Source organism: Elephas maximus, chromosome 21, assembly GCF_024166365.1.
Source record: "Elephas maximus indicus isolate mEleMax1 chromosome 21, mEleMax1 primary haplotype, whole genome shotgun sequence".
In the NCBI taxonomy this organism is placed as follows: Eukaryota; Metazoa; Chordata; class Mammalia; order Proboscidea; family Elephantidae; genus Elephas; species Elephas maximus.
Window position 1 is genome coordinate 15,456,143 of NC_064839.1, and position 26,091 is coordinate 15,482,233.

Consider the following 26,091-nt stretch of genomic DNA (forward strand, 5'->3'; position numbering starts at 1 on the left):
TGATTACGTTCATCACACTGTCCAACCATCACCACTATCCTTTTCCAGATTATTCCACCACCGTTAACCGAAACCCAGTGTCCCCTAAGCAAAGATGCCCCGTTTCCCCCCTCTCTCGCCCCTGGTAACCACTAATAAGCTTTAGTCTGTATTTGTTTGTCTATGTCATCTATGCGAGAGCATACAATATTTGCCCTCTGTGTCTGGCTTATTTCACTCCGCAGGATGTTTTCAAGGTTCATCCACGTTGTGGCACACGTCAGGTGTTCACGTCTCTGGACCACACTGTATTTGCCATCCATCATCTGTGGGTGGACATTAGCAGCTCTTACATTTGCTTTTTCCCCCCACAGGGAAGAAACCTTCAAGGCCATCATCACTTCATGAACCTAGACACTTGAACCTGCGCACAGGGAAGGCGTGACAGCTCCTCACCAGCCGGGGGAGGCACCTGTTGCCTGTTAGCCTTCCCCAAGATCACACCTATCCCATATAATGATGGCGGATCTGGCCTCCTCGGCCCCAGGGACTGTGACACGTTTCTGAGAAACAGTGAGCTGCAGGCTGAGCCTGAGGCCCCCGCAGAGGTAGCTGTTTCTACACATGGCATAAATGGAAGCCTAAGCACGAGTGGGAATTTTACCAGGGACAAAGGCGGGGAGGGGGGCATAGAAAACATAAGCTCAATCAACTAGTGAAGGGGGGCTAGGGAGCTGTCAGCAGGGGGTCCAAATGTGGCCTTGAAGCATGAAGGAGTCGTTGGTAAAGGCACTGTTGGAAAAGGAAGCTGAGAGGAGCTGTAGGACAAAGGAAAGCAGAGGCCTCGGGCACCGGGGGAGACCAAGGGTGGGCGAGGTGACAGCCCCCATGCAGCCCACACTTCCAGGCAGAGGACAGAGACGGACAGACCAGCCGCTGGAGCTGCCAGAAAGCCAGGGAATCCTTTGTTTTTGTTTCCAAACTCACAGGCCCCTTGGCTGAGCCCATGTCTGATCCTGATTCAAAACCACAGGGGACACTCGGCACACCCGACACAGAGGAGCCTCAGCTGTGAAAGCCTGGAGGGTTTGGAAACTTGAGGTCCCCAGAAGCCAGTTTTAGAAGTTTATGAATAATAAATGTAATTAACATGATGGAAAACAGAATGTGGAAGCTGAGCTGAGGCCCCAGGGTGGCTGACTTACCAGGTCGCCTCCCCCTCACTCCCTGCTGTCCAGACCCTCTGAAAGGACAGGTGGTCAGGAGGCTGAGGAGGATCCAAGCCCTCACCCTGCCCAAGCTTAGAACAAAGAACAATCGGGCTCCTCTCAGGTCTGGCTGGGGGACAAAGCATCTCCGTGCCGACCCCACTAGTTCAGTCCTGGTGGCGGATTCCTTGGCCCCCGACAGCACCCTTCTCTGGCCTCAGGTCCCCCATCTGTACCATTGGTCTGATGATAATATCGTACCTGGAAGCTGTCACATAAACGTTGAGTGACTTTCATCTGTTCTCCTCATGACCCTCAGCGTTCTCTCACAGCAGCACATATAAGGGTCATACCCTCTAAGGGCTGTGTCTACCCCCTCACACCTAGCACATCCCATGTACTGTCCATGGGGTCCCCAGCTTGGTATTAGGCACCAGCCCCACTGAAGCACTCATCCTAGTCTCAGGCTGGTGTGCATGTCGGTGTCCCAGACTCTGAGACCTGTCCTCCTTGCCTTCCTGGTGCCTGGTGCAAAATATTAAATCAACAAATGTTGGAGGAAGGGGAACAGGCATAGAGGGAGAAGGCTGGCCTTCAGGAAGCAGGTGGAAGGAGGAGGCAGGTTGGGGCTGGAGGAAGAGATGAAAGACAGGAGGTTAACTGGGAAGGCCCCAGAGCTCCGTCTTCTCTGCCCCCATCTTGGTTTCAGGGGGCTGCTTTTGGCTTAGGGAAGCAGGGGAGGGGAGAGGAAGAGAAGGAATGTGAAGATGAGAGGGAAGGAGGGGGAGAAAATGGGGGGAGGGAGGAAGAGAATAGGAAAAGAAAGGGATGGAGGAGGGGGGAGGTTGAAGGGGGGTAAGCGAGCAAAGAGGTGAGAGGAAAGGTGGAAGGGCCCAGGGGGCAGTTCTCCCTGGCTCACTTGGAGGCTAGTATAGGCCTTCTTCTACTGGTCTCCCTCCACTCCAGGCCAAGGTGCTTCTGCCTGACCAAGACTGGGCCCAGTATGAAGGCTCTCCTTTTCCAAGGCTGAGGAGCCATCTGTCCCCCCGCTGCAGCCATGAGCCTGGTGCCCCTAGAAAGGCCTCAGTAGCTGCTGCAGATTTAACAGCCACTGGAGAGACCTCCTCCCCGTCAGCTAAGACAAGCGAGGTATTGCCAAAAAGGTTCTCTCACTTACCACAAATTGCACTTTATGGGAAAATCAATGTTATTGACTCCTTGATCTTCCCACACTTGTTGCTTGTCTAACGGAATTACTCCATGGGCGGCAGGCCAGAACCAGGCCAGTCCTCTGCCCGCCCGCCCCACCACTGCATCCCAGAAGGGTCCATCGCCCATCATCCCAGCTGTGTGGGGGCTCAGGAGGCCCCTGGGGCTCATTCATCAGGTCAGCTGACAAAACTATCTCACACCTACTATGTGCCAGCCATGAAGCACTCTGAGTCCAGGATGAGCAAAGCAAGCCCAGGCTCTCAGCCCATGAGCAGACAAGTGAATTGATTAATATGACGGTTTTAAGTTCAACCGTCCATGGCAACAGCAGTCAAGAACTCAAACGACACATTGCATTGGGCAAATCTGCTGCAAAAGATCTCTTTAAAGTTTTAAAAAGCAAAGAAGTTACTTTGATGACTAAGGTGCGCCTGACCCAAGCCATAGTCTTTTCAATCACCTCATATGCATACAAAAAAGCTGGACAATGAACAAGGAAGACCGAAGGACTGATACATTTGAACTGTGGTGTTGGCAAAGAATACTGAATATACTGTACACTGCCAGAAGAATGACCAAATCAGTCTTAGAAGAAATACCACCAGAATGCTGCTTAGAAGTGAAAACGGGAATGGCAGCTCGCTTACTTTGGATACATCATCAGGGAAGACCACTCAGTAGAAAAAGACATCATGGTTGGTAAAAGCAGAGGGTCGGTGCAAACAAGGGGAGTCTTCAATGGATTCAAACATATCAACAATCATGAAGATGGTGCAGGACCAGCCATTTCATTCTGTTATACATAGGGTCCCTACGAGTCAGAGCCAACTTAACAGCAACTAATAACAAAAAAAAATTCAACGACAGAGAAGTCAAGTGCTAGGCAGTTATAACCATGGGGACCTCATGGGACTTGTGGGAAGACTTCCTGGAGGAGAAGGAGGGGTCTTTGGCCGAGAGAAGAGCAAGTGTGAAATTCAAGGTGGGGAGATATGGGACATGTGAGAAGGGCAGCAGGAGGTCCACCCGAGGAGCCAGCCAGCACACAGCGGGTAGCAGGGAACCCAACAAGCTGGGTTCTCCAAGAACGTGAACTAGGAGCCTGGTAAATGGACACACTTCCTGGCTACCAGGCTTTGACCTTCAGAAAACCTGTGGCTCCCGTTCCTGGAACAATCTCTCTCAACATTAAGTTCTCTAGTCAACTTTTTTTTCAAGATTTTTTTTTTTTAAATGACAGCTTGTTTAACTACCAGCGTCAATTGGCCAGCTATTCCATGAATAAATGGTTCTCTCTGCTCGTCTCTGAGTTCAGCCACTTTTGTTTGTCCCCAAGTATTTGGCAGACACCAGTTACATCAATAAAGAAATGTCAATTTTTAACAGCCACATGAGATGCAAAAGCTTCAGATGGATTTTCCGCTGGCAAACGGGGCGACTGGAGGAGCGGTTATTAACAGCCATCAGAGACACACAGGCAGGCCCGGGAGACAGCACTCCAGATTTAGACGGGATTAAGTAGATACTGTAGGCACCAGGCCTCTAAGCATCATAAATAACACTAAAATTTTAGACCACGGTTGAACTCTCTGCTCTCACAATCATTTAGGTCATGATGTCTTTGATGTTTTATAGCAAAATGACAAATCTCTTTCTCAACTGCTAAGTGAATCGAGCCCATCAGAATAAATACAACAAAATTGCCCAGGACAGGTAAACAGCTGGTAACACGAGGGGAGAACCTGATGTTGTATAAGGGTGTGTGTGTGTGATGATGTGGACAGTAATTTCCAAAGGCAGACTTGTGACGTGGGGCCCGTTTTCTCAACAACCCTCGCGACACGCTCTTCTGTTCTCTGTGTTGTTGGAAGAAGTGGGGTTTCGAGCCCTCAGCAACAAATGGGGTCTGACCCCTAGGCGCTTCCCAACAACCAAGTCACAGCAGAGATGAAACAAGGAAAAAACAATGCAGAAAGAGTAATGTGGTGAACTATCTAACCGTGAATCTGAGAGGTCCATTCATGCCATGGGTGATTCTCCTGGATGGCCGTAAACAACCTTCAAATCCCACTGGCTGGCCCACTGCCCAGACACAAGCCCCAAGGAATGCTGCAAAGGAAACTTCGGGGAGTGCCGGGGAGCCAAGGCAGATTTCAAAGGGCAGGCCACGGGGCGCTGGGTTTCCAACAAGGACAATCACCTATTGCACAGTGAACAGGCCCACCTGCTCACGGGGTCTTAGAAAATCATCCCCGGGCCTACACAGTGCCTGTTCAGCCAGAAAAGCAATTCTGCCCCAGCTAGGAGCCCCCAGACCAACACTACCTGGCTGATTCCTGTTGGGCCAGACTGGTCTGATTCTTATTGGTTGCTGGAAAGCAGACACTGTAGGTCATCAGAGAAGAGGCAGGTCAAAGGGGTCCACTTGCCCCAGCTCTTTTGTATGCAACACCAAGACTCGCCCAGGCCCGCTACGCCTCCTGCCACCCTGCCTCAGGGCAGCCTCGTCCACTGTGCAATCATCCAGGAACAGGGCTGGAGTGGCCACTGCGTAACGGAGGCGGGGACAGCAGGGTTCTGCCCGCAGCCAACAGCCCAGCCCCGGCAGGTGCAGCAAGCCGATGGCCTGGAGGAACATGTTCCCCCCATACTGGTGCTCTCCTGGGGCAGACTGTGGGGTCTCAGTAACTCTTTACCTCTGGGACTGAGGGGTGGCTCCTCCCCACTCTTGTATAGAGACTTAAGAAAAAACAGGATGCTAATCAGAGAGAGGGCTGCTCTCCAGCAGAGGCATAGGGCATGGTTCTCCTCCCTGATAATGCAAACATGGCCACTCTAAATATGGCCTGGAATGGAGGTTTGAGATGGCACTCTAGACTGGTCACATCCCCTTTACGGCGTCTACTTCCCTAGAGTAGAGGGTCAGCAAAAAAGAGGAAGACTCTCAACGAGATGGATTGACACAATGGCTGCAACAATGGGTTCAAGCATAACAATTGTGAGGATGGCACAGGACTGGGCAGTGTTTCGTTCTGTTGTACATGGGTCGCTATGAGTTGGAACTGACTCAACAATGCCTAACAACAACACTTCCCCAGAGAAGGAAAAAGTGTTACATAGTGGGGGGGGGGGGCTCCTCATAACCTGGGCACATCTCCCATGCATTCACAGCCCAGAGAGTACACACCTGGGTCCCACACCTCCAGGACCCCTGCCTCCATCTGGGTGGGCACCTAAGCCAAGGGGTCCCAGCTATAGGTGGCTATGACTTCTGCCAGGAGCCTGGGGAACAGCCCCAGACCCTCCAAATGCTCTCCTGGAGGGCCGCAAAGGCTTCCCTCTCTGTCCACATGGGCTCCAGTGGCCCCTACTGGGCTGGCTACAGAGCCCATCATCCCTCACCCCCAGCAGCTGGGTCTAAACGCCTCCAGGATCAGGCCATTTGTTTTGGCTTCCTGGAGACTCTCATCAAACTAGGCCCCCTGAAGACTCCCCAGGTGGAAAGAATCTGGCAGAGAGAACCACCACAGGTGGTCCCTCAAGTGCTGCCGGCCATGCCATACAGCACCGTCCTGACCAGCTTCCACCACTCAGCGTTCTGTCCATGACTGGGGGGAACCGCAGCCCCTGAATGTCAGCTTGCCCTATGATTAAATCAAATCCCAGTCTCACAGGTGCCGCCAAGTTCAGGCCTTGATTAATGCCTTTAATAACTCCCTGCAGCAAGTGCCAAACTTTACAAGGTGGGTTCCTGGAAATGTTCCTAAATAATGATCTTATACTGGCTTTTCCTCAAGCATGACAATGGTTCATTTCTAAGGGCCCTAAATGACATCTGGTGGGACGTTCCACAAGGTGGGTGACGTGGTGGAAAATGTGCCCTTCCCCACATGCCCTTCTGTTTTCCCATCTGCTGCCTCAGTCTCCCCAGGTCCAGGTGGCCTGGGCTCTTCTCCCTGTCCATCCTTCTAGTCAAAACCCTAGAGGCATCCTTGACTCTCTTCTCCAACAACCTGACGGCAAATCATGCTGGTCCTACCTTCAAACTATGCTCCAAACCCAGCTGTTCTCACTTCCTCCACTCCTGCTCCTGGCCCACGCCCCTGTCCCCTCTCAGCCCTGCAGTGTCCTCCTCTGGGCTCCCTGCTTCTGCCCTTCCCCTACCTCCGCCCCTGCCCAGCACAGAGGCCAGAGGCCTCCTTTACACCTACTTCAGACCCCGTCACCCCATCGCTCTCTCAGGCCACACGTGAATTACCCCTTGCCTCTCCAACCTCAGCTCCTATCTCTGCCCACTCCTCGCTGCCCCTGGGCTTGGCCTCATCCTTTCAGGTCTTATTCGCCAGTCACCTATAGGCGAGGCCCTCCCTCCATGCTATTTGAAACTGCAAACCACCCCCAATACTTCACCATCTTTCTCAGTTTTATTTTTTCCCATAGTGTTTGTCACCACCTAATATACCTGGTTGTTGTTAGGTGCTGTAGAGTTGGTTCCGACTCATAGTGTATGTACAACAGAACGAAACACTGCCTGGTCCTGCACCATCCTCACAATCATTGTTATGCTTCAGCCCATTGTTGCAGCCTCTGTGTCAATCCATTTCGTTGAGGGTCTTCCTCTTTTTCACTGAAGCTCTACCAAGCCTGATGTCCTCCAGGGACTGATCCCTCCTGACAACTTGTCCAAAGTATGTAAGACGTAGTTTCACCGTCCTTGCTTCTAAGGAGCATTCTGGTCGTACTTCTTCCAGGACAGATTTGTTTTTTCTTTTGGCAGTCCATGGTATATTCAATATTCTTTCCCAACACCACAATTCAACAGCATCATTTGGTCTTCTTCTAGTTGCTTGATAAGTGTCTGTGAACTGGCACCAGCAGGCTGGGCGCCAGTGCGTGCCAGCAGGGGGCACGAGCTCACAGCAGTCACTTGCTGAGGATGTGCAGTGCGTAGTGGGCGTCTGTCCACCTTCTGCTGGACTCTGGAAAGACCCTGTGAATGGCAGAACCAGAGCTCTTTGGCTAAATGGAACAAACTTAAACGGAATTCCTAGGCTGCCTTTGGAAATAATATTGGAAAACCATGGTCTTGGAGGGACAATGAGCCTGGTTTCTGCTGTTCCCATCGAGCACAGTGACCTCTGCCCTGGGGTTAAAGGTCTCTTGAGATGGGATCGTAAACCTGCCATAGTCAGCTGAATGATTCCCCCAAAGACATCAGGTCCTGCTCCCTAGAAGCCGTATATGTCATAAAGAAAAGGGTCTTTGCAGGTGTGATCAAGTCAGAGGTATCAACATGGGGAGGTTATCCTGGATTATCAGGGTAGGTCCTAAATCCAATCCAAAGTGTTCTTGTAAGAGACAGGCACACAGAAGAGGAGGGAGAGTGACCACAGAGGCTGAGATTGGAGTGATGTAACCACAGCCAAGAAATGCTGGCAGCCACCAGCAGCTGAAAGGGGCAACGAATGGAGCCTCCAGAGGCATCCCAGACGTGCCAACACCTTGATTTCAGCTCAGTGAAACTGGTTTTGAACTTCTTGCCTCTAGAACTGAGATAAATTTGTTGTTTTAAGCCACCGAGTCTGTGGACTTGTTACAGCAGCTACAGGGAACTAATACACTGCCGCCTTCAGAAACTCACCCTGGCATTTAACATCCTTCCAAGTAACGCTGGCCTTTGTCTGGCCCTGGGACCACCTGTGCTTGTGACATGCACCTCATTGCGACATCAGCACACACCCCTTATCTGCCAGCCCAGTGGCATGGTCCTGATTCCTCGATAACCACAAGGCCTCATGTTCCCTTGGGCCAGTGACCACATCCGCAGGAAGTGAAGCCCTGCCCAGGAGACTTCAGAGCCACATGAAAGCTGAAACCTTTTTCTGAGGTACACAACTGCGTTCCCCAGCCAGGATGGAAGCTCCTTGAACAGGGTGCTGGGCGAGGAGACAGCCAGGCGCAGGGGTTTTCTTTGTGCCTGTGAACTGAATTAGCTACCAAAGGACACAGCCCTGTTCTTCCTCTTCACCCTGAAACATTCACTGAGCACCTAGTATGTGCCAGTGGCATGGTGTGAACAAGACAGAGAACCTGGGCCCCCTGGCGGGGTGGGCCACTTTCTCTCTGTCCTGCTTGTAGCCCAACGCTGGTTGGAACACCTCCTGAGATGCCAGGCACCCATGCCAGTGACCACTGCTGCCCCTTAGCCCCCCAGCTTATCCCTTGCTCTGGACCTGTGGTCTCCGAAAGGCCACAGAGAATATAATGCTGGGGGCTGGGGTGGTCTCCATAAGCCACACCCAGTCCCCAGAGTGATTCCGAGATGAGGGTGACTCTGGAGAGGGGAGGGAAGAGAGAGTCGACTTTCCTGCCTTTTCTTAAGTTGCCTCTTTTCCCTTGATGAGCTAGAATCTTCTTTTATATACAGGATGATGCTGGCATTAGGTTATATGTCACCGTAATTAATAAGATGATAGGTACTTGCCTTTCTTTAAAATCTGAACACTCCAAAAGACAACCGTGTCTTCCCAGTGCCCTGAACACCACAGGTACTCAAGTAATTGCTAGATCAAAACAACTGGGTACTCTTTCACCGAGCTGAGGTCGCTGCAGCCAAGTGGTGAAGAATGCAGGCTCTTGAGACGCGTGGCCAGGGTTCAAATCCTGGTTCCCCCACTTGCCAACCATGTGACCGTGGGCAGTGTACTTAGCCTCTCAGAACCTCACTGCCCTCTTCTATAAGAGGGGGTTAATAACAGTGCCCACCACTCAGAAGGTTGCTTGAGGATTAAATGGATCCAAACCAAGTGTTGACACGTAGTCAGATTCAGGAAAGGTCAGCTGTTGCTGTTATTTGTTGACTGCCTGCTGCCCTTCTCCCCCACCAGAACTAGGCTCTATGGGAGCAGGACCCTTCCTCGGCTGCTGTACCCCCAGGGCTCTGACATACAACCCATTAGGTGCTTAGTAAATGCTTGCTGAAATGACTGGGTTGGCTGAAGGAGCTTGACTGGTCCCTGACCTCAGGGTTTTTTTTTTATGCCTGGCATGCTGGCCAGGTACTTCCCAGCCCTCCAGCCCCCCTCTGCTCCCTCCTTGAGAGCCATCACCTTTCCGTCTACAAATGTCACTGAAGTGCCATTTCTAAGACCCTAGAACTGCTGTCCTGGCTCCTCCCACTCTTCTACCTTGATGTACCCCACACTTTTTGCCTGTCCTTAACCTCTGCAGATGTGCCTTGCAGGTGCCATAAGCCCCAGCCCTACCTCTTGTCCTGGCTCCCCTGCCACTCACCCAGGACCCTCAGGTGGATACCGTGAGGGGGCACGTTTAATGGGTGAGTACACACATGCACACTCTCTCTCAAGGCCTGAACGTGAAATAAAGCCAGGCAGGCACGGCTGAAAGTGCAGCGCCAGGGCCCGGAGGACCTCTCTCCATCCGAATTCATGGGCCTCAAAAAGGCACAGGCACTCTGCGGGACCAGCCAAGTAAAAACAGTTAGGCAGGAAATACAACAGCTGTAAGGCAGGCAGTGAGGACACAGAGTAGACAGTCTGAGAATGAAGTGCCCCAAAGCCGCCCGCCTCTCACCACAGACGCTGGCACAGCCGCCAATGGACACCAGGTGACTTGGTCTACACAGCATGATCCCAAGTGCCAGTGCTGAACCTCATGCTGTCCAGTCAGAGGCTGGGACTCAACTCCATCTCTCCTTTCTCCTTCCCCCCAATATCTAACCCATCAGCAAATCCTCTCAGCTCCACCCCACTGGTCCCCCACTCCCTCGGCCACCCCAACCACCCTGGCCTCTGATGCAGCCTCCTCCCTGTCCTCCCCTCCCTGCTGCCACCTCCAGTCCATTCTCCACCCATAGCCACTGCCTAAGCTGATCGTGTCACCCCCAGCTTCACAGGAACCTCTGAGGGCATCGTGTTGGGAGCTGGTGCCACCGAGCTCTCCTCTCTTACCTGCTGTGCCCCACCAGCTCTGCTTTTCTCAAATGTGCCCCTCACCCCTTGGCATGGGCTGGGCTGGCCCCCTGCCCTCTCTCAGGCCTCAGCTCTAGGGTCACCCCATGAGATCAACCTGTTCCTAGGCTACAACTTGCTACCATTTATAATTCTCTTGCTTGTCTGTCTTCCTCTCTGCAATATGCGCTGTGCTGCGCTTACCCTGAGGCCAGCCGGGCACTTCAAAAGTAGGCTACTGAGAAAACGGGTGTGAATACACAAAGAACTGTACCTGGTTTCTCCAGAGAACAAAGCGCACCCTCAGGCCAGGCGGGTGAGAGATGAGGTTCCCAGACCTGTCAGCAGTCTGTGGCCACAAACCACCAGCAATCTATATCACCCCATGACCTGAGCGCTGAACAAGTCCCACTGGGGTCAGAGCCAAGACAACCAGGAGGGTGAATGCTTGTGGCCAAGGACAGAAGCAATGCCCCACTGGCTCTTGGCTGGGGTCTGGTTCTTCCCCTACCCCCATCCCACACAAGCAAGGAAGGGCCGGCAGTCCTGAGCCGACCACTGTGTGCAGCCAGTCATAGATCCATTTCTTCCCTCTTCAAAGCATTCTAGATTGATTCCCAAGTCTTGCCGTAAATCAAAAGAAAAGTCACTACTCATTACCTACTTAGAATTCCCTGAGTTCTTCCTGGGAAGCCATTTCTCAGCTATTTGATCTCAGAGCCACCAGCACTATCTCCAGGCACGCCACCCATCACAGCAGCCACCAGACGCTTTTTTCTTCCAGGCTCCTCTCGCAGAACCTAGATGAATTTCCACCTTTCTCCAGCTAAAAGAAGAGCTGTCAAGATAAATGATTCAAAGACTCCAGCTTGTGCTGAAAATATACGGACTGCTTAAAACCTACTCAGGATAACCCAAAGTTGGGGAGAAAAACACCGACCACATTCTCATTGGGTGGGTCAGTGCTGGCAGCTGAACCCCTGACTCACTTGGACACCTGGACACTCTCATGTCTTTTCACCTGCAGGACAGTGACACTCATCCAGCCAAAGCCAGCACCAGCTGTCCATGCTACACCCAAGCTCTCCCACCTCAGTCCAGGTGGAGTGCGCCAAGGGCCCCAGGGGCACACGCTGGCTGGCTGTGGCTAGTGGGGAGAAGGAGGTGCTGGTTTGCAAACTATTCCCTTGCATCCAGAAGGGGCCTCCTGCCCCAGCCCCTGTGGCGGGTACCCTCTTTCCAAAGAACCCCCACCCTGAAAGGGGCATGCTCTCAGCTATGGGTGCTCCCACCCACAGGATCAGCAGACATCAGCCTCTCCCATCCAGGGTGGGGAGGCATTTTGCCACCTACGCTGATATACTGCAATCCTGGGACCACAGCTTTCAAAGTGCCTCCCCCTGCCAAGCCCATGTGCCGATCTCCATAGCCATCAGCCCAGCTCCAGGAAGGGCGGTTGACCCTCACTTTTCGTGCTTAGCTGAACAGTGAGACAAAGCCCACTGTCCTAACCTGAACCAGTTACTCTGGCATCTGCTGGGCAGGGCCCTCTGCCAACAAGCCCAGTCAGCCCAGGCTGGAGGGATAGCCACAACGCACCTAGCCAGGATGCCCGGGAGAGCCTGCCAAGCAGGTCACAGTGCTGCACCTGGAGGTCAAGATGTGGGAACGACCGCATGCCCAGCCCCAGACAGAGAAGATCAGCAACTGGCACTTGGAAACAAGGGAACCCCAAAGTGCTGCCACAAATCGAGTACATATGGCTGGACCAAGCCATGGGTGTGTATATGGCATGCTCGGAGCGGGGGGCGGGGAGGTGAATGCAGCTGAGCAAGTGTGGGGGTGGGCTGGAGGCATACGGAGCCTCGAGCACTGGGGCTCTGCTCCACAGAACACGTTTTCCTAACAAAGAGCTAGAAGTGACCTGAATGCTGTCTGTGAGCAGGGCAGCCACTCCAGACCCATTTCCTACAGGCCCAGCCCAGGTTCCTGCAGGTGCTGGAGGGGGCAGTGGCTAGCCTGGGTGGTCAGGGCCTTGCTAGAGAGCAGGGTTGTTCTCTCATTCTGCTCAGGGAAGCAGGGGGCATGGGGGAGCCCTGGGGACAGACAGGGCAGCGCCTGAGCCCAGAGAGAACCAGTATGTGCCAGAGTGGAAACACCATTGTCATGGGCAGGGCAGGGTCACGCTAGCCCAGACCCCTGGCCAGAGGCCTGTCCCCAGTCCCAGGCATGGACCCCAGCCATCTGCAGCCTGGCTCCCCTGGGCGGCTGAGCCCCCTGTTCCCTCCCGACGACATCCTATTCTCTCAGAACCTCGGGCACAGCAGTGAATGCAGAGTTCCCAGGAGGCCGGGAATGTATAGTTCCCGCAGGGGCAGAGCTGGGCCACAGCCTGGTCTCCTGACCGTCCACCCCGCCACTGCACTCTTCCTCGCCCTGCTCTGGGGCAGCAGTGGGAGCAGTGGTGGTGGCCAGGGCTGTGGCATGCCCCTTCGACAACTGCTAGAAGCTGCTCAAAGGTCCACACCACCACCTCCATGCACAGCCAATGGGAGTCAACGTACGGCCTGAGCGCAGTGCAAGGCAAATGCCAGGCACAGCCCCGGTCACCATATGGACACACACAGCTCCATGGCCCAAGGACACCCAGTCTGTTGCTGAGGCTCTAAGTGGAGCCCCTCTGTGGTTTTATCATAAATCACCTCCAGGTTTCAAGAGCAGACGTGCCTGCTGGCAGGCATGGAAACGGCCTTTCAGAGTTTCTGGATTAAGCCCTTGATGACATCTACAGAATTCAGAGTTAGGAGGGAAAAAACTCGGGCCTGGAATAATTGCTCCCACAGGGAGCATCTTTCTGCACCAGAATGTAATAGGTCTGGATGAAAATTTCCTGAAAACCGGCACCAAACCTGGCAGGATAATCACAACTGTCTGCCTGTTCTTGGAGCCAGCCAAGATAACTGCTCCTTCAGGGTAATTCCTCAGTAAGCTCCCAAGACTTGGAGTGATGCTTTATAGTTGTCAAAACCAAGCAGGACCACCCCCTCCAAGAGAGGCATCTGGTCCACATACCCAATGCCTGCTCCTTCCTGTCTACCACGGGGCATCTTCAGGAGAGTATACGGAACAGGGGCAAGGCTAGTCTGGGGCGGTGTGAGGGCAGGACCAGCTCAGAGGCCTGGAAGCACCTGGCAGATAACTTGTAAAGGAGTAAGGCTGACCAAGCATTTACACACAAAACACGAAAAACAATCTTTTTCCATAGACTTCCCATTTTTCTTGAAATACATGACCCTCTCAACTGTCTATTTTTTCCCCCCTCTTTTGATAGAGATACGGGTATGAGAAGTATTTCTCAACTATGAAAGAACCGACAGCATGAAAACAATGGAAATGGGCACCTAGAAGCCAGCCCCCGTGCTTGGGGAGGCAACAGGGAGGGGTGGGGCCTGTGGTGCCCACTCCAAGGCTGCTCAGGTCCCACCAAGTTGCTGCTCTCTGGGAATTCCAATGTCACTAGGTAGGAAAAGCTGGGAAAATCTCCAGATTTCCAATTGTTGACTGAAATTAACCAAAACAAACAAAAACCCACCATGTGGGCCAAACAGAAGCTGTGGGTATGCTGGATCCAGCCCTGAGGCTACCAGTTTACAACTTCTAGCCTTTGTCTTGCTAGAAAACTCCTTCTGAGGAGTGAGAGGTGGGGACACCAGGGGTCTTCTCTCTCAGCCCAGCCAAAGTCACAGGCAGGGGCAGAATCTGAGGCCACGGCCAGGACCCTGACCTAACAGAGGCCTCCAGAGGCCCACAGGTGCTGCAGTCTCCCTCACAGAGGTCCCAGGAACAAAGCTGGCCAGTTAACCGGGGTGCGGCCAGAGCCAACTCCAGGCCAAGTGCCCACTGCAGAGAAGACACCTCCTACTTTCACAAAGGCGAGACTCACACTGCCTGGTCACTCTTCAGATACTTTGAGGTTGCTCACCCTGTACGGTGAATCTACCAGCGGCCCAAACTTCCCTCTCCTTTCTTTTGGGCCTGAGCAATTTCTACAGATGTGCATCTTTGGGTGAGTGAGATAGCTCTCCTCAGCCGTGGTGCTAGAGCAAGTCTCACTGTGGGAAATGGGAAGAAACTTGAAAACGAGTCTCTATCCCATGTTCTCACAGGCTCTGCAAGGACAGCACATCTGCAGAGCAAGAGCAAATGGTCACGGATGGAGAAGGAGCCAAAACATGGGAACAAGCTCTCTAGGAGGAAAGGTGTAGTGGCCAAGTTACAAAGAGTAACCTATGACGTGTAAGTGGGTTAGAGGAAGTGAATGGGAAGACAAGCTTGAGAACTTTCCCATGACACAGAAATGGACATTATGAGAGAGCAGGTAAGAGACACAAGGGGTGCTCCAGGAGATCCAATACACACAGAACAGGAATTCAAAAAAAAGGCCCTGAGGTGAAGAAACGTCTCATTATTCAGATTAAAGAACTGGGTCCTAGACCATCACTGGAGCTTACGGACAAGCCCAGGCCCATGTACAGGGCTTCTGACCCTCAACAGGTCACCCTCCTCCTATAGCTGAGAAAGCAGCCACAGAGAGATCTAGGAGTGAAATCTGTCCAGGGTGAGATGGTCAGTAATTACATCATGGGTCTCAGATCATATCACTCAGGAGGATAAGCGCTTGTCGCTGGAAAGTGACCAGCGGGATAGCAGACAGGAAATGAAAAGCATATAACACATCATTAGGTGTTTAAGTGGCCACTGTCTCTAGCCTGTCCACCGTAGACAGACCAGCCCCACTGGTGGTCATGCTGTGCTGACTGCTGACTCTACAGAACTATCACTGACATGACCAGGGCAGTCACCTGGACTGCAGTCAACAAGCTGTAGCCTGCTCCCCACATCTAGTCTGTGTGTTAGGTGTGATTGCTTCATTGCTCTACCTTTAGTTGGCAAAAGTCACAATAAGCCCGATCTGAATCTTGCCATTTGAGCTGTTTGAACCTCCTCACCCATCCATGCCACCTGAGGGTGAAGAACTTTGAGGCTAATGCAAGACCAAGCTCGCCCTTCTTCTCAAGGAAAACTACTTTCGCCTGGTCCTCCCAACCAGCTGGCAGGGGTGGCAGGATTCTGATTCCCAAAATATTGCTGAAGCCCAGAAGACAGAGCAGTAGCTAGACGGATACTCAGGAAATATTGTTACTCTCAAAATAAACAAAGAATCCTATAAGTATCCAGACAAAAAATAGAAAAGTTTCTCAGAAAGGAGAAAGGGTATAATTTGCCTAAGATTTCTGGCAACAATGGAAAGACTGGTTTCATGGAACAAAAATTCAATACCTAGTTAAGCCATCATTCACATGGAAGGCAACAAAAGGACCCTCTGACATGCAAGGACTGGAAGTATTGAGTCAAAATTCAAAGTAAAAGCTTTTGAGAAAAGAGAAAAAAAGGTACAAAAATATGGGTCCACACTGGATTTAGTAAAATAGTATTAAGTCTAAATAATTGTTATTAAAGTTATAAAACACAAATGTTGAAAATAATTGGCAGAAAAAGAAGTTACAATGAAAACCCTGGACGACGGGAAAGGACAGAAAAGGTAAAATCATGCTAAATTTCTCATTTTTCAAAGTGAAGAATCAGTACTGTTGAACTTTTTAACATATGTAGAGCACATACAGAAACAGGGCTGTTTTTATTTTTTAATTAAAAATTAATTCTAGAATAAAATTGGGATGTATATACAAGAGAAAAAGGAAAGGTCAACTTTTCAAAGACAGACAAAAATGTAAAAGCCAGAAAGGAAGAACTAGAAAAATCCGTAAGAGACAGCAAACGTACTGATTACCACAATAAATGCAAACGGCTCTCCCAACTCGGCAGGTCCGCCATTTGGAACAATAAGCAAATAGCAACCTATGACCAGTCCTTCAGCTTATTAAAATAATAATCTAGCACAACAATGCAGGGTGTGTGCCAGGGATGTCACACTGGCTCCCCAGCAGGAAGTCTGGCCATAAAATCCACCTTTTTTTTTAAGGTAGACCCAGCGCCAAGATCTTGGCTTCTAATACTATTCTCCAATAAAAGGGACCAGGGCTCCTTGGAGAAATGGCTGATTCTGGGGCTGGGAATCTGGTTGGTGGTGTCATAAAGTAAGAGTGTTCAAAAGGCAAAAAGATGGGAGTGTGTCAGAGGGACACAGGAGCCAAATGAGACCTCCCAGTGGCGCCAAAGCTGGAGCAATGTGAGAAGCAAAATAAATAGTGTAGTACAGGATTGTAACTCAAAGTGTAAAATAAACATCCATGACTCCACACAGATATGAATGAATTAAGTGGGGGAAAACAGGCAAAACTCCTGCACAAAAGAATTACAAATAATTTATGTAGCTACTCCCCCCTCAAGGAGGTGGAGAGTAACTCCTCACTTCTTAAAGGTGGGCTGAGCACTGTGACTTCCTTCCAAAGAGTACAGTATGGAAAGGGGAAAAAAAGAGAACTTTAAAGAAGAGAAAGCTGACAACACTACCTCAGGCAGGTGGTCATGGGCAACATCATCAGTAAAATGTCAGCTTGAGAGAGGTATCCTTGATATATGATGAGCACGGCACTTTCCCTCTATGGTCTTCCAAGAACCACATAACAGCTAATGCACTTGGCTGCTCATTGAAAGCAGGGCTTCAAACTGATTTTTTCTAGTTCAAACCCTGCTGAGACTGTGCGTTTCCACCCCCCAGATATAGTAAATCAGAACCTACAGTTTAACAAGATGCCCAGGTGATTCTTAGGTATAACAAATTTTGAGACCCACTGCTCTACCAGTGGTTCTCAGAATTGGTCCCTAACCAGCAGCATTAGCACTGCCTGGGAACTTGTTAGAAATGCAAATTCTCAGCAAGGGTTCGAATCAAATGACTGGCTCTAAGCCCTGACTGAAAGACGATGGTTCCAGTTCAGTCTTGGAAAAAATCCTGGCAGGCTACTTTTGAAAAATCAGCCATTGAAAACACTGTGGAGTACAGTTCTACTCTGACACACACGGGGTCGCCATGAGTCAGAATTGACTCGACGGCAACTGGTTTTTTAACCATGAGAAAAACATCAGAAAAACTCAGATTGAAGGATATTCCACAAAACTGTCAGTCATCAAGAACAAGAGAAGTCTAAGGAACTGTCACAGCCAAGAGAAGCCTAAGGAGAAATGACATCTAAATGTAACATGGTATTTCCTGGATGGGATAATGGAACAGAAAAAGGACATTAGGTAAAGGCTAAGGAAATCCTAATGAAGCATGAACTTCAGATAATACCAATGTATCAACATCAGCTCATTGGTTACCAGTGTGCTGCAGTAATGTTAACACAACAAGGAACCTGGGTGATGGGTACAGGGGAGGTCTCTGTCATATTCTTGCAACTTCTCTATAACCTAAAGCTATTCTAAAATAAGAAGTTTATTGTTTAAAACACACACACACAAAAGACCAAGGGAGATGTCAAAAAGGCAGCTGCTAAAGTTCAACATACTTTGCTGATAAAATCTCCCGGTAAGCCAGGAAAAAAATACTAGTACTTCCCTAAACTGATGATAAATACCCTTAGACAGATGCTAACCATTTATCTCCAATCAACCATCCGGATCAGGTTTAATGGTGGCACACTAGAGGCAAACACATACGTGCCTGCTGGCACCACTCTTATTAATGTGATTCTCGAAGGGTCTCCTTTTGCCCCCAAAACTAATTAGGGCTGCCTCAACCAGGCTGTATAGCTGCAGAAAGCCCTTCTCTCTGGCTCTCTGTCCAGCTTTCTGGCTGGATATCAAGCTTGTTTGTGCCCTAAATGTGCCCATTTCTCAGTTGCTCCCTTAGAGGCAAAAAAGAACTCTCTCTGCTTTAAACGACAGAGTCCTACAGCCTATTCACCCCAAGGGGTCCCTCCTTCCCTCTGCTGAGCCTCATGGAGAGCTACCTCTCACAGTGCGTCGCCCCCTCTGACATCAGGTGGGGTAGACAGGCAGGGTGGATGGGTGTATGGGAACTGCCCTGCTGAGCGTGGAGTGGCCCGGGATGGTATAAAGCCCACTCAGAACGTCTTGGCATTCTCCACCCAAGACTGCCTTGGCTCTCAGAAATGGCTTGGCTCAAAGGCACTGAGGTGTGGCCAGCCAGGGTGCAGAAGCCACGAGCTGCCTTCCTGATGGGCTTCCTGACCTCTCTTGTGGTAGGCTGTGGCCCATCTCCAACAGCCAAGGAAGTAGCAGGCAGGAAACCCACATCAGGCTACCCAAGTCTGCCTCACAACACAAGGCAAAGTGTGGGTTTCCCCACCAGGGGTCTCAGCTGGTCATCCTTTTTCGCACAGCTCTCATTCCTCAACATGGCCAACGAGAGAGGATGTGTCTGCTAAAGAGGGTCCAGGGCACTGACCAGACAGTGACCAGGCCCAGAGAGAAGGGCAGCCTCATGTACATTTTCTCACCCAGGGGCTTAGGTCTCAGAGGCTGCCTGGCCCCAGACTTGCCCCAAGGGGCCTGTGATAGTTAAGGTTGTGTGTCAACTTAGCTGGGCCATGATTTTCAGTGCTTTGGCAGTTATGATGTATTCTGGCAGTTGTATAAGGATGGCATCACCTCCATGATGATATCTGCTTGAGTAGCCAATCAGGTGAAAGGGAGTTTCTTTGGGGATGTGGCCTGCATCCAATGTAGGTGGACTTTCTGGCAAGGCTGGTGGGCTTTTGTTCACACTGGATCCTGCAGCTGGCTCCTGATCGTCTGGCCTCCTGTCCTTGGGACTTCAGCTAGCAGCTTACCTGCTACCTTGCCTACCAATCTTGGGATTTGTTAGTCTTCGCAGCCTATGAGCCAGAGCCCTGCTGACTTGCTGATCTTGGGTTCACTAGCCCCTGCAGCTACATGAATCAGGGGAAGCCTCTAGCCTGACCCATGGACTTGGGACATTCCAGCCTCTACAACTGTGTGAGCCATTTCCTTTATACAAATCCCCCTCTGTAGGTATTTATACGTTTTACTGGTTTTGTTTCTCTAGAGAACCCAGCCTAAGACAGGCCCCAAACAAAACTCCAGCACCCCTCACAGGAGCAGGGAAGCAGAGGGCAGCCTCTCTGATGCCCACACTGGCCAGACAGGGACCAGGCCCACAGGCATTATATTAGACCAAAAACCCCTCCCAGATAATTGGAAACTGTACATCCTTAGACCCTCCAGGAGGAAGGAAATGGAGACCACCTAGGGTCTTCCATCCCCATGAAACCCAGATTCTTTGCATGACCTATGAGGGTCCTGACGCTGGCCAGACATATCAGGGCTAGGTCTGACCACCACGCCCAGCACATGCAACAGAGAGAGTCCCCTGGGTGAGACCCGGAGCAAGAGAAGGGCACGTGGGCAAAGGCATCCGAGCGAGCTTCTTCAGTGGTTCCAGGGAGATGCAACGACAAACGTACTAATCCGATATGGCGCGGTAGCCTCTGGAGAGCTGGCAATTCAGCCTTGGCAGAGATGACACAGAAACCAGTTCCTGGATCAGCAGCAGGAGGGCTGTCACCACAGAGTAAGGGATGAGCTCGGAGGTCAGCTGTGAAGGGCAAGGCTGGGGAGGTGAGACTGAAAAGCAGCCTGTCTGCTACAGCTGCCCGTGCTTTTTGCAACCACCCTCACCACCATGGGTTAACAGGGTTGTGGGGTTCCCTATAAACTTTTCTGCCTTTCAATTATCCTTCCTATTTACTGGGGTTAAATTTTCTAATCCTAAAAAGAAAAAAACTGACCTTGTTTAATAAGAACAGGACAAGAATTTTGCAACTGGCTCCCTGGGGTGGGGAAATTGAACGATCAACCACCTGACCCGGCACCCTGTGGCTTGGATGTAATATCTGTGGGAAGAAAGGGGACTCCACTTCTGTGCAACCCTAGGGAGCAGACCCTTAGGCTGTGCCCCACACCCCAATCTGGACCCAGTGGGCACATTTAACACCCAGAATCATGCCCCACTCCATCTGGCCAAAGGACAGGACAAATAAAAAGTCCACAGCTGGGCAAGCTCTTCATTGACCAAGGACTGAAGGGAACAGGAGGCTATTAGTGTGGGCTGCTGCCTGTGACGGAAGAGCCCAGAAAACCCAGGCCTTGATCAGGGTCTCCAGACGTGGGCAGGAGTATACGGCGAGGAGCCCAGTCAGGAGGGGGTGGCAAGACCACGGATCCCCCATCTCAAGACTCGCAGAACCCTTGCCTTTTAAATGACTCCCACACCCCCACAGAAGCTGTCCTGATGGGACCCAAAGGCTCCACTCTCAGCTTGGAGAGAAAGAGCATAATTTCAATTAAGGTCCCAGGCTGTCAAAAACATCGAGTTATTAATCTCCTTGTGGCAAATGTGAACCAGGACCTGCTTACACAGCCAACTGAGCATGCTCTAAACTAGGGTTTGCAGGTAATTGATTCAGCTGCCAGCCCCATGCCAGCCGGCTACAAGCTGGTTATGCCACTAACATTAAATAATATGAGGCGGTAAAATGGACTGCCTGATTGGACCTGTAGTCAAATGCTGTTAGAGCCTGATTTACGCAAACACAAGTGTCTTATTGGCTTAACACAATTTACTACATCTCAATTGCAGAAAAGGATTTTCATTTCCTCTGAAACGGCACTCATAGACTCAGGCAGCAGAAAGGAAAGGTGTTTTCACGAATGTCATCAGCTCACTGACTCTCTTCTAACCCTCAGTCTGTAAGTGGGCTAGCCACACTCAGGCCTCAGCACAAGTGTCTTGGTGTTTGCGACCTTCGGGAAATCAGCCCTGTCACCCCCACCCGCCCACTCTGCTTCCAGTCCCCACAGGCAGGAATCCCTCCCCAGCAGATGCCCAGCAGGTCTCAGGAGTGCTCACTGGGCTGGCAGGGTGCTATCAGCACCCACACAAAGAGCCGCCTGCCTTCTCTTAAGCCAGTGAGTCAGCAGGCACGGCAGTCTGGCCGCCCCTGACCTTCCTGGGCACTAGTCATGGCCTGCTTTAAAAGCACCACGCCACCTGGCCAACCCACAACATCTGCTTCAGGAAGATTCTATGTCCCCCAACTACGTAGTTAAGAAAAGAAATCTTAACTTCACGGTGCCGTCAAGGATGGCAGAAAAGGAGCCCAGGATATTGTCTTCTCTCTGCCATCCATCCAACCAACCCACTCAGATTTCCTGACACCAACTGTGCCTCAGCTGCTATACAAATAGATGAATGAGCTGAGGTCCCCAAGAAGCCACCTCTGGTGCCCAAATACAGAGGCCAGCAATGAGAAAATGGTCACAGAGCCATCCAGGCAGCGACAGAGAAACTTGCTTGCCCCACGGGGTGGCAGCTTGAGGTAGAAAGAACAGCCAACCCAGCACATAGCTGCAGATACCCCCAGGGGCGGTCAGGAAAGGTGCCCACCTCGAACCTCCCAGACACACCCCATGATGTCACCTACTTCCCCAGACAATCATCTTTCCACCATCTTTGAGACACTGATATCCTCTGCCCCCAAAGGTCGCCCCACCCACCTGTCCTTCAGGAACAGGCTCCTGGCGTTTGTTCCCTTCATCTCTGACTCAGATGAGCTTCTCCCCTGGAGTAGCCCCTACCCCAGCCCCACCCCAGGACTCACCCTGCCCTACCCTGAGCTTTCAGGGACGCACAGATCAGACAGCTACCCTGCTGTCTATCCTGTGTCCAGCCACAGTGTGGGCCCAGTGCCTAGTAGGTGCACACCAGGGAGCACACCTGGCAGGTGGCAATGAATGAATGCCACTTAACACCTTTCAGCAGCTGCTTCTGGTCACGTGGCTAGCTCCTGGCCCCTAGCTCAGGCTCCTTTCTCAGGGAGCCGCCCGAGCCTCACTTACAAGGCAGCAGAGGAGCTAAGCAGGAATCTTGCCGGGAGGGAGGGAGGGAGGGAGGTCGAGCAGTTTGTAGGCAAAGGCAAGATCTCCACAGGGGTCAGCTTTAACAAGACAGCCTCCTTCAAACAACAGCCAAATGCAATGTGCAGGCTTTGAATTCAATTCAAATAAACCAACTCCAAATAGAGTGTTACACCAATACGGGCTAGGTAGTGATAATGCTAAGGAAATTCTGGTTAATTTGTTGAATGTGATAACGGCAAGATGGCTCTGTAAGGGAAAAACAAATACTTCATCAACTGAGTACCTGCTGAAGTATATTTACAGGTGAAATGGCATGGTGTCTGGGGTCAGTTTTAACTATTCCGGCAAAATAACAACTAAACAAACCAACCTGATGGGGAATTGGGGGATTCAAAAATAAGCTCTATTTTTGTGGAAATTTGAAATTTGCCATTAAAAGGAAACAAAGACCTACATTACCTGGGAGGAAGCAAGGCGCTAGGGAAGAAGTGTTCCAAGGACCCCCAAGGCCTGACCCAGAGCTTAAACACAGGAGCAATTATAGACAGGCTGTGTGCACAGACCTTTGCAAGGTGAGCGGCTAGCTGTAGCGGGGTCAGGGTGCTGGGACACTGGGCAAGAGGGCGGCTCAGGGCCCCTCCCAGGAGCCCGCTTCAGAACTGGATTCCTAAAGCTTAGGGCGCAGGCTGCTAGTGCGCGTGAATGGCAGGGCTCCCTGCTCGGACAAGCTATTTCTGCTATAATTCCTTGGTTATATTTATTTGCGGCATCAGCTGTGATCACTATGGCTGAACTCCTTTGGGGACAGGTTTCTGCACAGTGGCAATGTGAGGGACCTGCTGTCCAGCCCACCTCCTTGGGCTGGCCCCACTAAACTCTCCATGTCCCAGAGACCCTCAAGGGGCCAGGGACCCTGGGAATACCAAGCCACAGACTCCGCATTGCAACAGGAGACCACATGGTGGAGGCGAGAGCTGGGGCAGATCTGGATGTCCTCCCCAGCCTTCTCCGAGCCACTGTGGGCATGGGGCCTCTACAAAGCCGTGTCCTTGATGAAGCTTGTTACATGCCCCCTTCCAGGGATGCCACAGCAGCCGGGGGCCTTCAAGGTCATTTTACCCTCTTACTGTCCAGGCTGTGAGGAGAGAAAGATGGAGACTGACCATTCAGAACTCCTTTCAGGGTTAGACTTAAAAAGATGCCTAACCCTAAGCCACCGCGATAGTAAACAAAAACTCCCACACTGCCCATTACTGACCGCTGCACCCCAGACCAGCCACCATTGCTGACTGCTGTACCCCACACCAGCAAGGCAGGCAGGCCACAAAGGCCGGCAGGGAGCTGCAAAGACAGGATTCCCCAGAGTGATGTTCTGGACAGCAGGGCTCTGAGGGTGGCCTGAGGCTCTGGAATGGACTTGGGCCCTCAGGGCAGGGCAGGGCAGGGCAGCAGCAACAAAGCTCTCACAAGGCCAGGTAAGAAAGTGGGTACAGCAGCAGGGAGACACAGCAGCCTCTCCCCAGGCGAGCTTTCAGGTGGTACAATCACCGGCGGGGGTGCCTGGAATGAGGCCTCCTGCTCCAGGACACAGGTGGGAGAGGGGACACCAGGACACTTGGAGTCTCACCCACTGGCTCCCTCATACCATGGGCAGCAGCATGCTGACCCGTGGGCCCTAGAACAGGGCTCAGGAGCCAGCTGGGTCACACCCGTCATCGCTCGCTGCGGGCCTAATTGGAGCTGCCGGCCAATGGAGCCCTCCAGAGTACTTTACGACCACTTAACCATGCGCGACCCAGACATCCATGCACAGCGGACATAATGGCAGTGTTCACACATAAAAATAGCAAGCTGTTTTGCTAGTGTTTTCAGAGGCACAAAAGCAGCTATTTGGTAAAGTTTCCTGCAAGTTGCAGAAATAAAGTCCAAGGGTGGAAGGATGGGGCACTAAACCACCGTGAAAAGTAATCAAAGGCCATTACCATCAAACACACTGCCAAGAGCCAGGAAGGTGACCACAGTCAGAGGAAAAAGAATCCTTCCTGGCGATCCCGAAGCCCTGCTCATAATCCCCACTCAGTCTGTGCGCTGCTGCGGCGCCTCATCTGTTACTTGCTCAGGGAACATAAATTACTGTTTTTTACATTTTAATCTTTACCCAGTGAAACACAGCAGCTTACCTTTCCATCTCATATTCTTTCATTCCCACTTTTACAGCCTTCATTACCTGGAGGATGGACATTAAGCAGAGAGATTTGTAGCAAGGAGATAAGTTAACACTGCCTTATAAATAATGTATAGCACTTTTTCAATAGAACCTCACCTTAAAAAAAAAAATGATATGCACACACAGTGGTGTGGAAATGTGACAAATAATAAGTTTTTTAAGGCCCCAAACCCATAGTTTATTTAAACCACCGTGGAGCAGTTCCATTCTGAGACTGATGAACACGGCAGCAACCAGGGCCGGCTCAGAGGTGGCGGCAGAGGACACATAAAGATTGGTTTGGTGAACCCTGAATGGTAAGAGCTAAAATGACTACCACTAAAATGTTTTTCTTTCATAAAACACAGAGACAAGCAACTTGTACAAGAGATCCTGTTGCCCATAAATTACCCTTATCTGTTTTTCTAACATAAGCTGCTGTTGTCACTAAGGAGCCACCAGGTCACCTAGTCCTCCTGAACATCTTCCAAGAAACACACTGCCTTATCTGTGGTCTCACTCCCCAGGTAGAGTGGGAAGGTCTGGGGAAGCTCCATGTGAAGACGTTGTTTTCAAAAAAATAGATGACCATAATAAATGGGCCTGAATCATGGTTAAGGACAAAAGATTCTTTAAAATTAGCTGGGAACTGCTGGGATGCCAGGAAGGAGAGTCCTTTCCTCCTGGAAGTTGGGATGCTTTGTTGGAAAATCCTACCTACTACCATGAAGGAGGACCCCATTTTGCCTTAAAACACCATGTAAGCAGCTGGGCCAGACGGCCTCCTGTCCTAGCCCCTACTGGGGCACAGAAAAGAGAGACATCACCATGCCTCTGCCTGAGGTGAGATCTCCTGCCTCCTGCCTGCTCACTGGGAGCTTGGGGAGGAAGGCCTGCCCCAGGACTGTCTACCTTGATACTGCCCCCTACTGCCCCACACAGCAATGCTGCTGGCCAAACCCAGCCAGAACACAATGTCCAACAGGAGACAGGGAACCAGCCAGAACACAACGCCCAACAGGCGACAGGGAACCAGCCAGAACACAACGCCCAAGAAGCGACAGGGAACCAGCCAGAACACAATGCCCAAAAAGCAAAGGGGAACCAGCCAGAACACAACACCCAACAAGCAACGGGGAACCAGCCAGAACACAACGTCCAACAAGCAACAGGGAACCAGCCAGAACACAACGTCCAACAAGAAACGGGGAACCAGCCAGAACACAACATCCAACAGGTGACAGGGAAACCAGCCAGAATACAACGCCCAGCAAGCAACGGGGAACCAGCTGGAACACAATGCCCAACAAGCAACAGGGAACCAGCCAGAAGGACAACGTCCAACTGGCAACAGGGAACCAGCCAGAACACCACGCCCAGCAAGCCATGGAGAACCAGCCAGAACACAACACCCAACACGTGACAAGGAAACAGCCAGAACACAACACCTAGCAGGCAACAGGGAACCAGCCAGAACACAACACCCAACAAGCAACAGGGAACCAGCTAGAACACAACAGCCAGCAGACGACAGGGAACCAGTCAGAACACAACGCCCAGCAGACAAAAGGGAACCAGCCAGAACACA

The 26,091-nt window shown here is 51.3% G+C and overlaps 1 protein-coding gene across 1 annotated transcript in view; it reads right to left on the minus strand.

Annotated features, from left to right (window-relative positions):
- PEPD (peptidase D) overlaps positions 1 to 26,091 on the minus strand; it is a 141,918-nt gene that overhangs the window by 48,462 nt on the left and 67,365 nt on the right. The window contains exon 9 of the mRNA XM_049863712.1: positions 24,478 to 24,524. Within this exon, the coding sequence (XP_049719669.1) occupies positions 24,478 to 24,524 (47 nt within the window). The remainder of the gene's footprint in view (positions 1 to 24,477; positions 24,525 to 26,091) is intronic.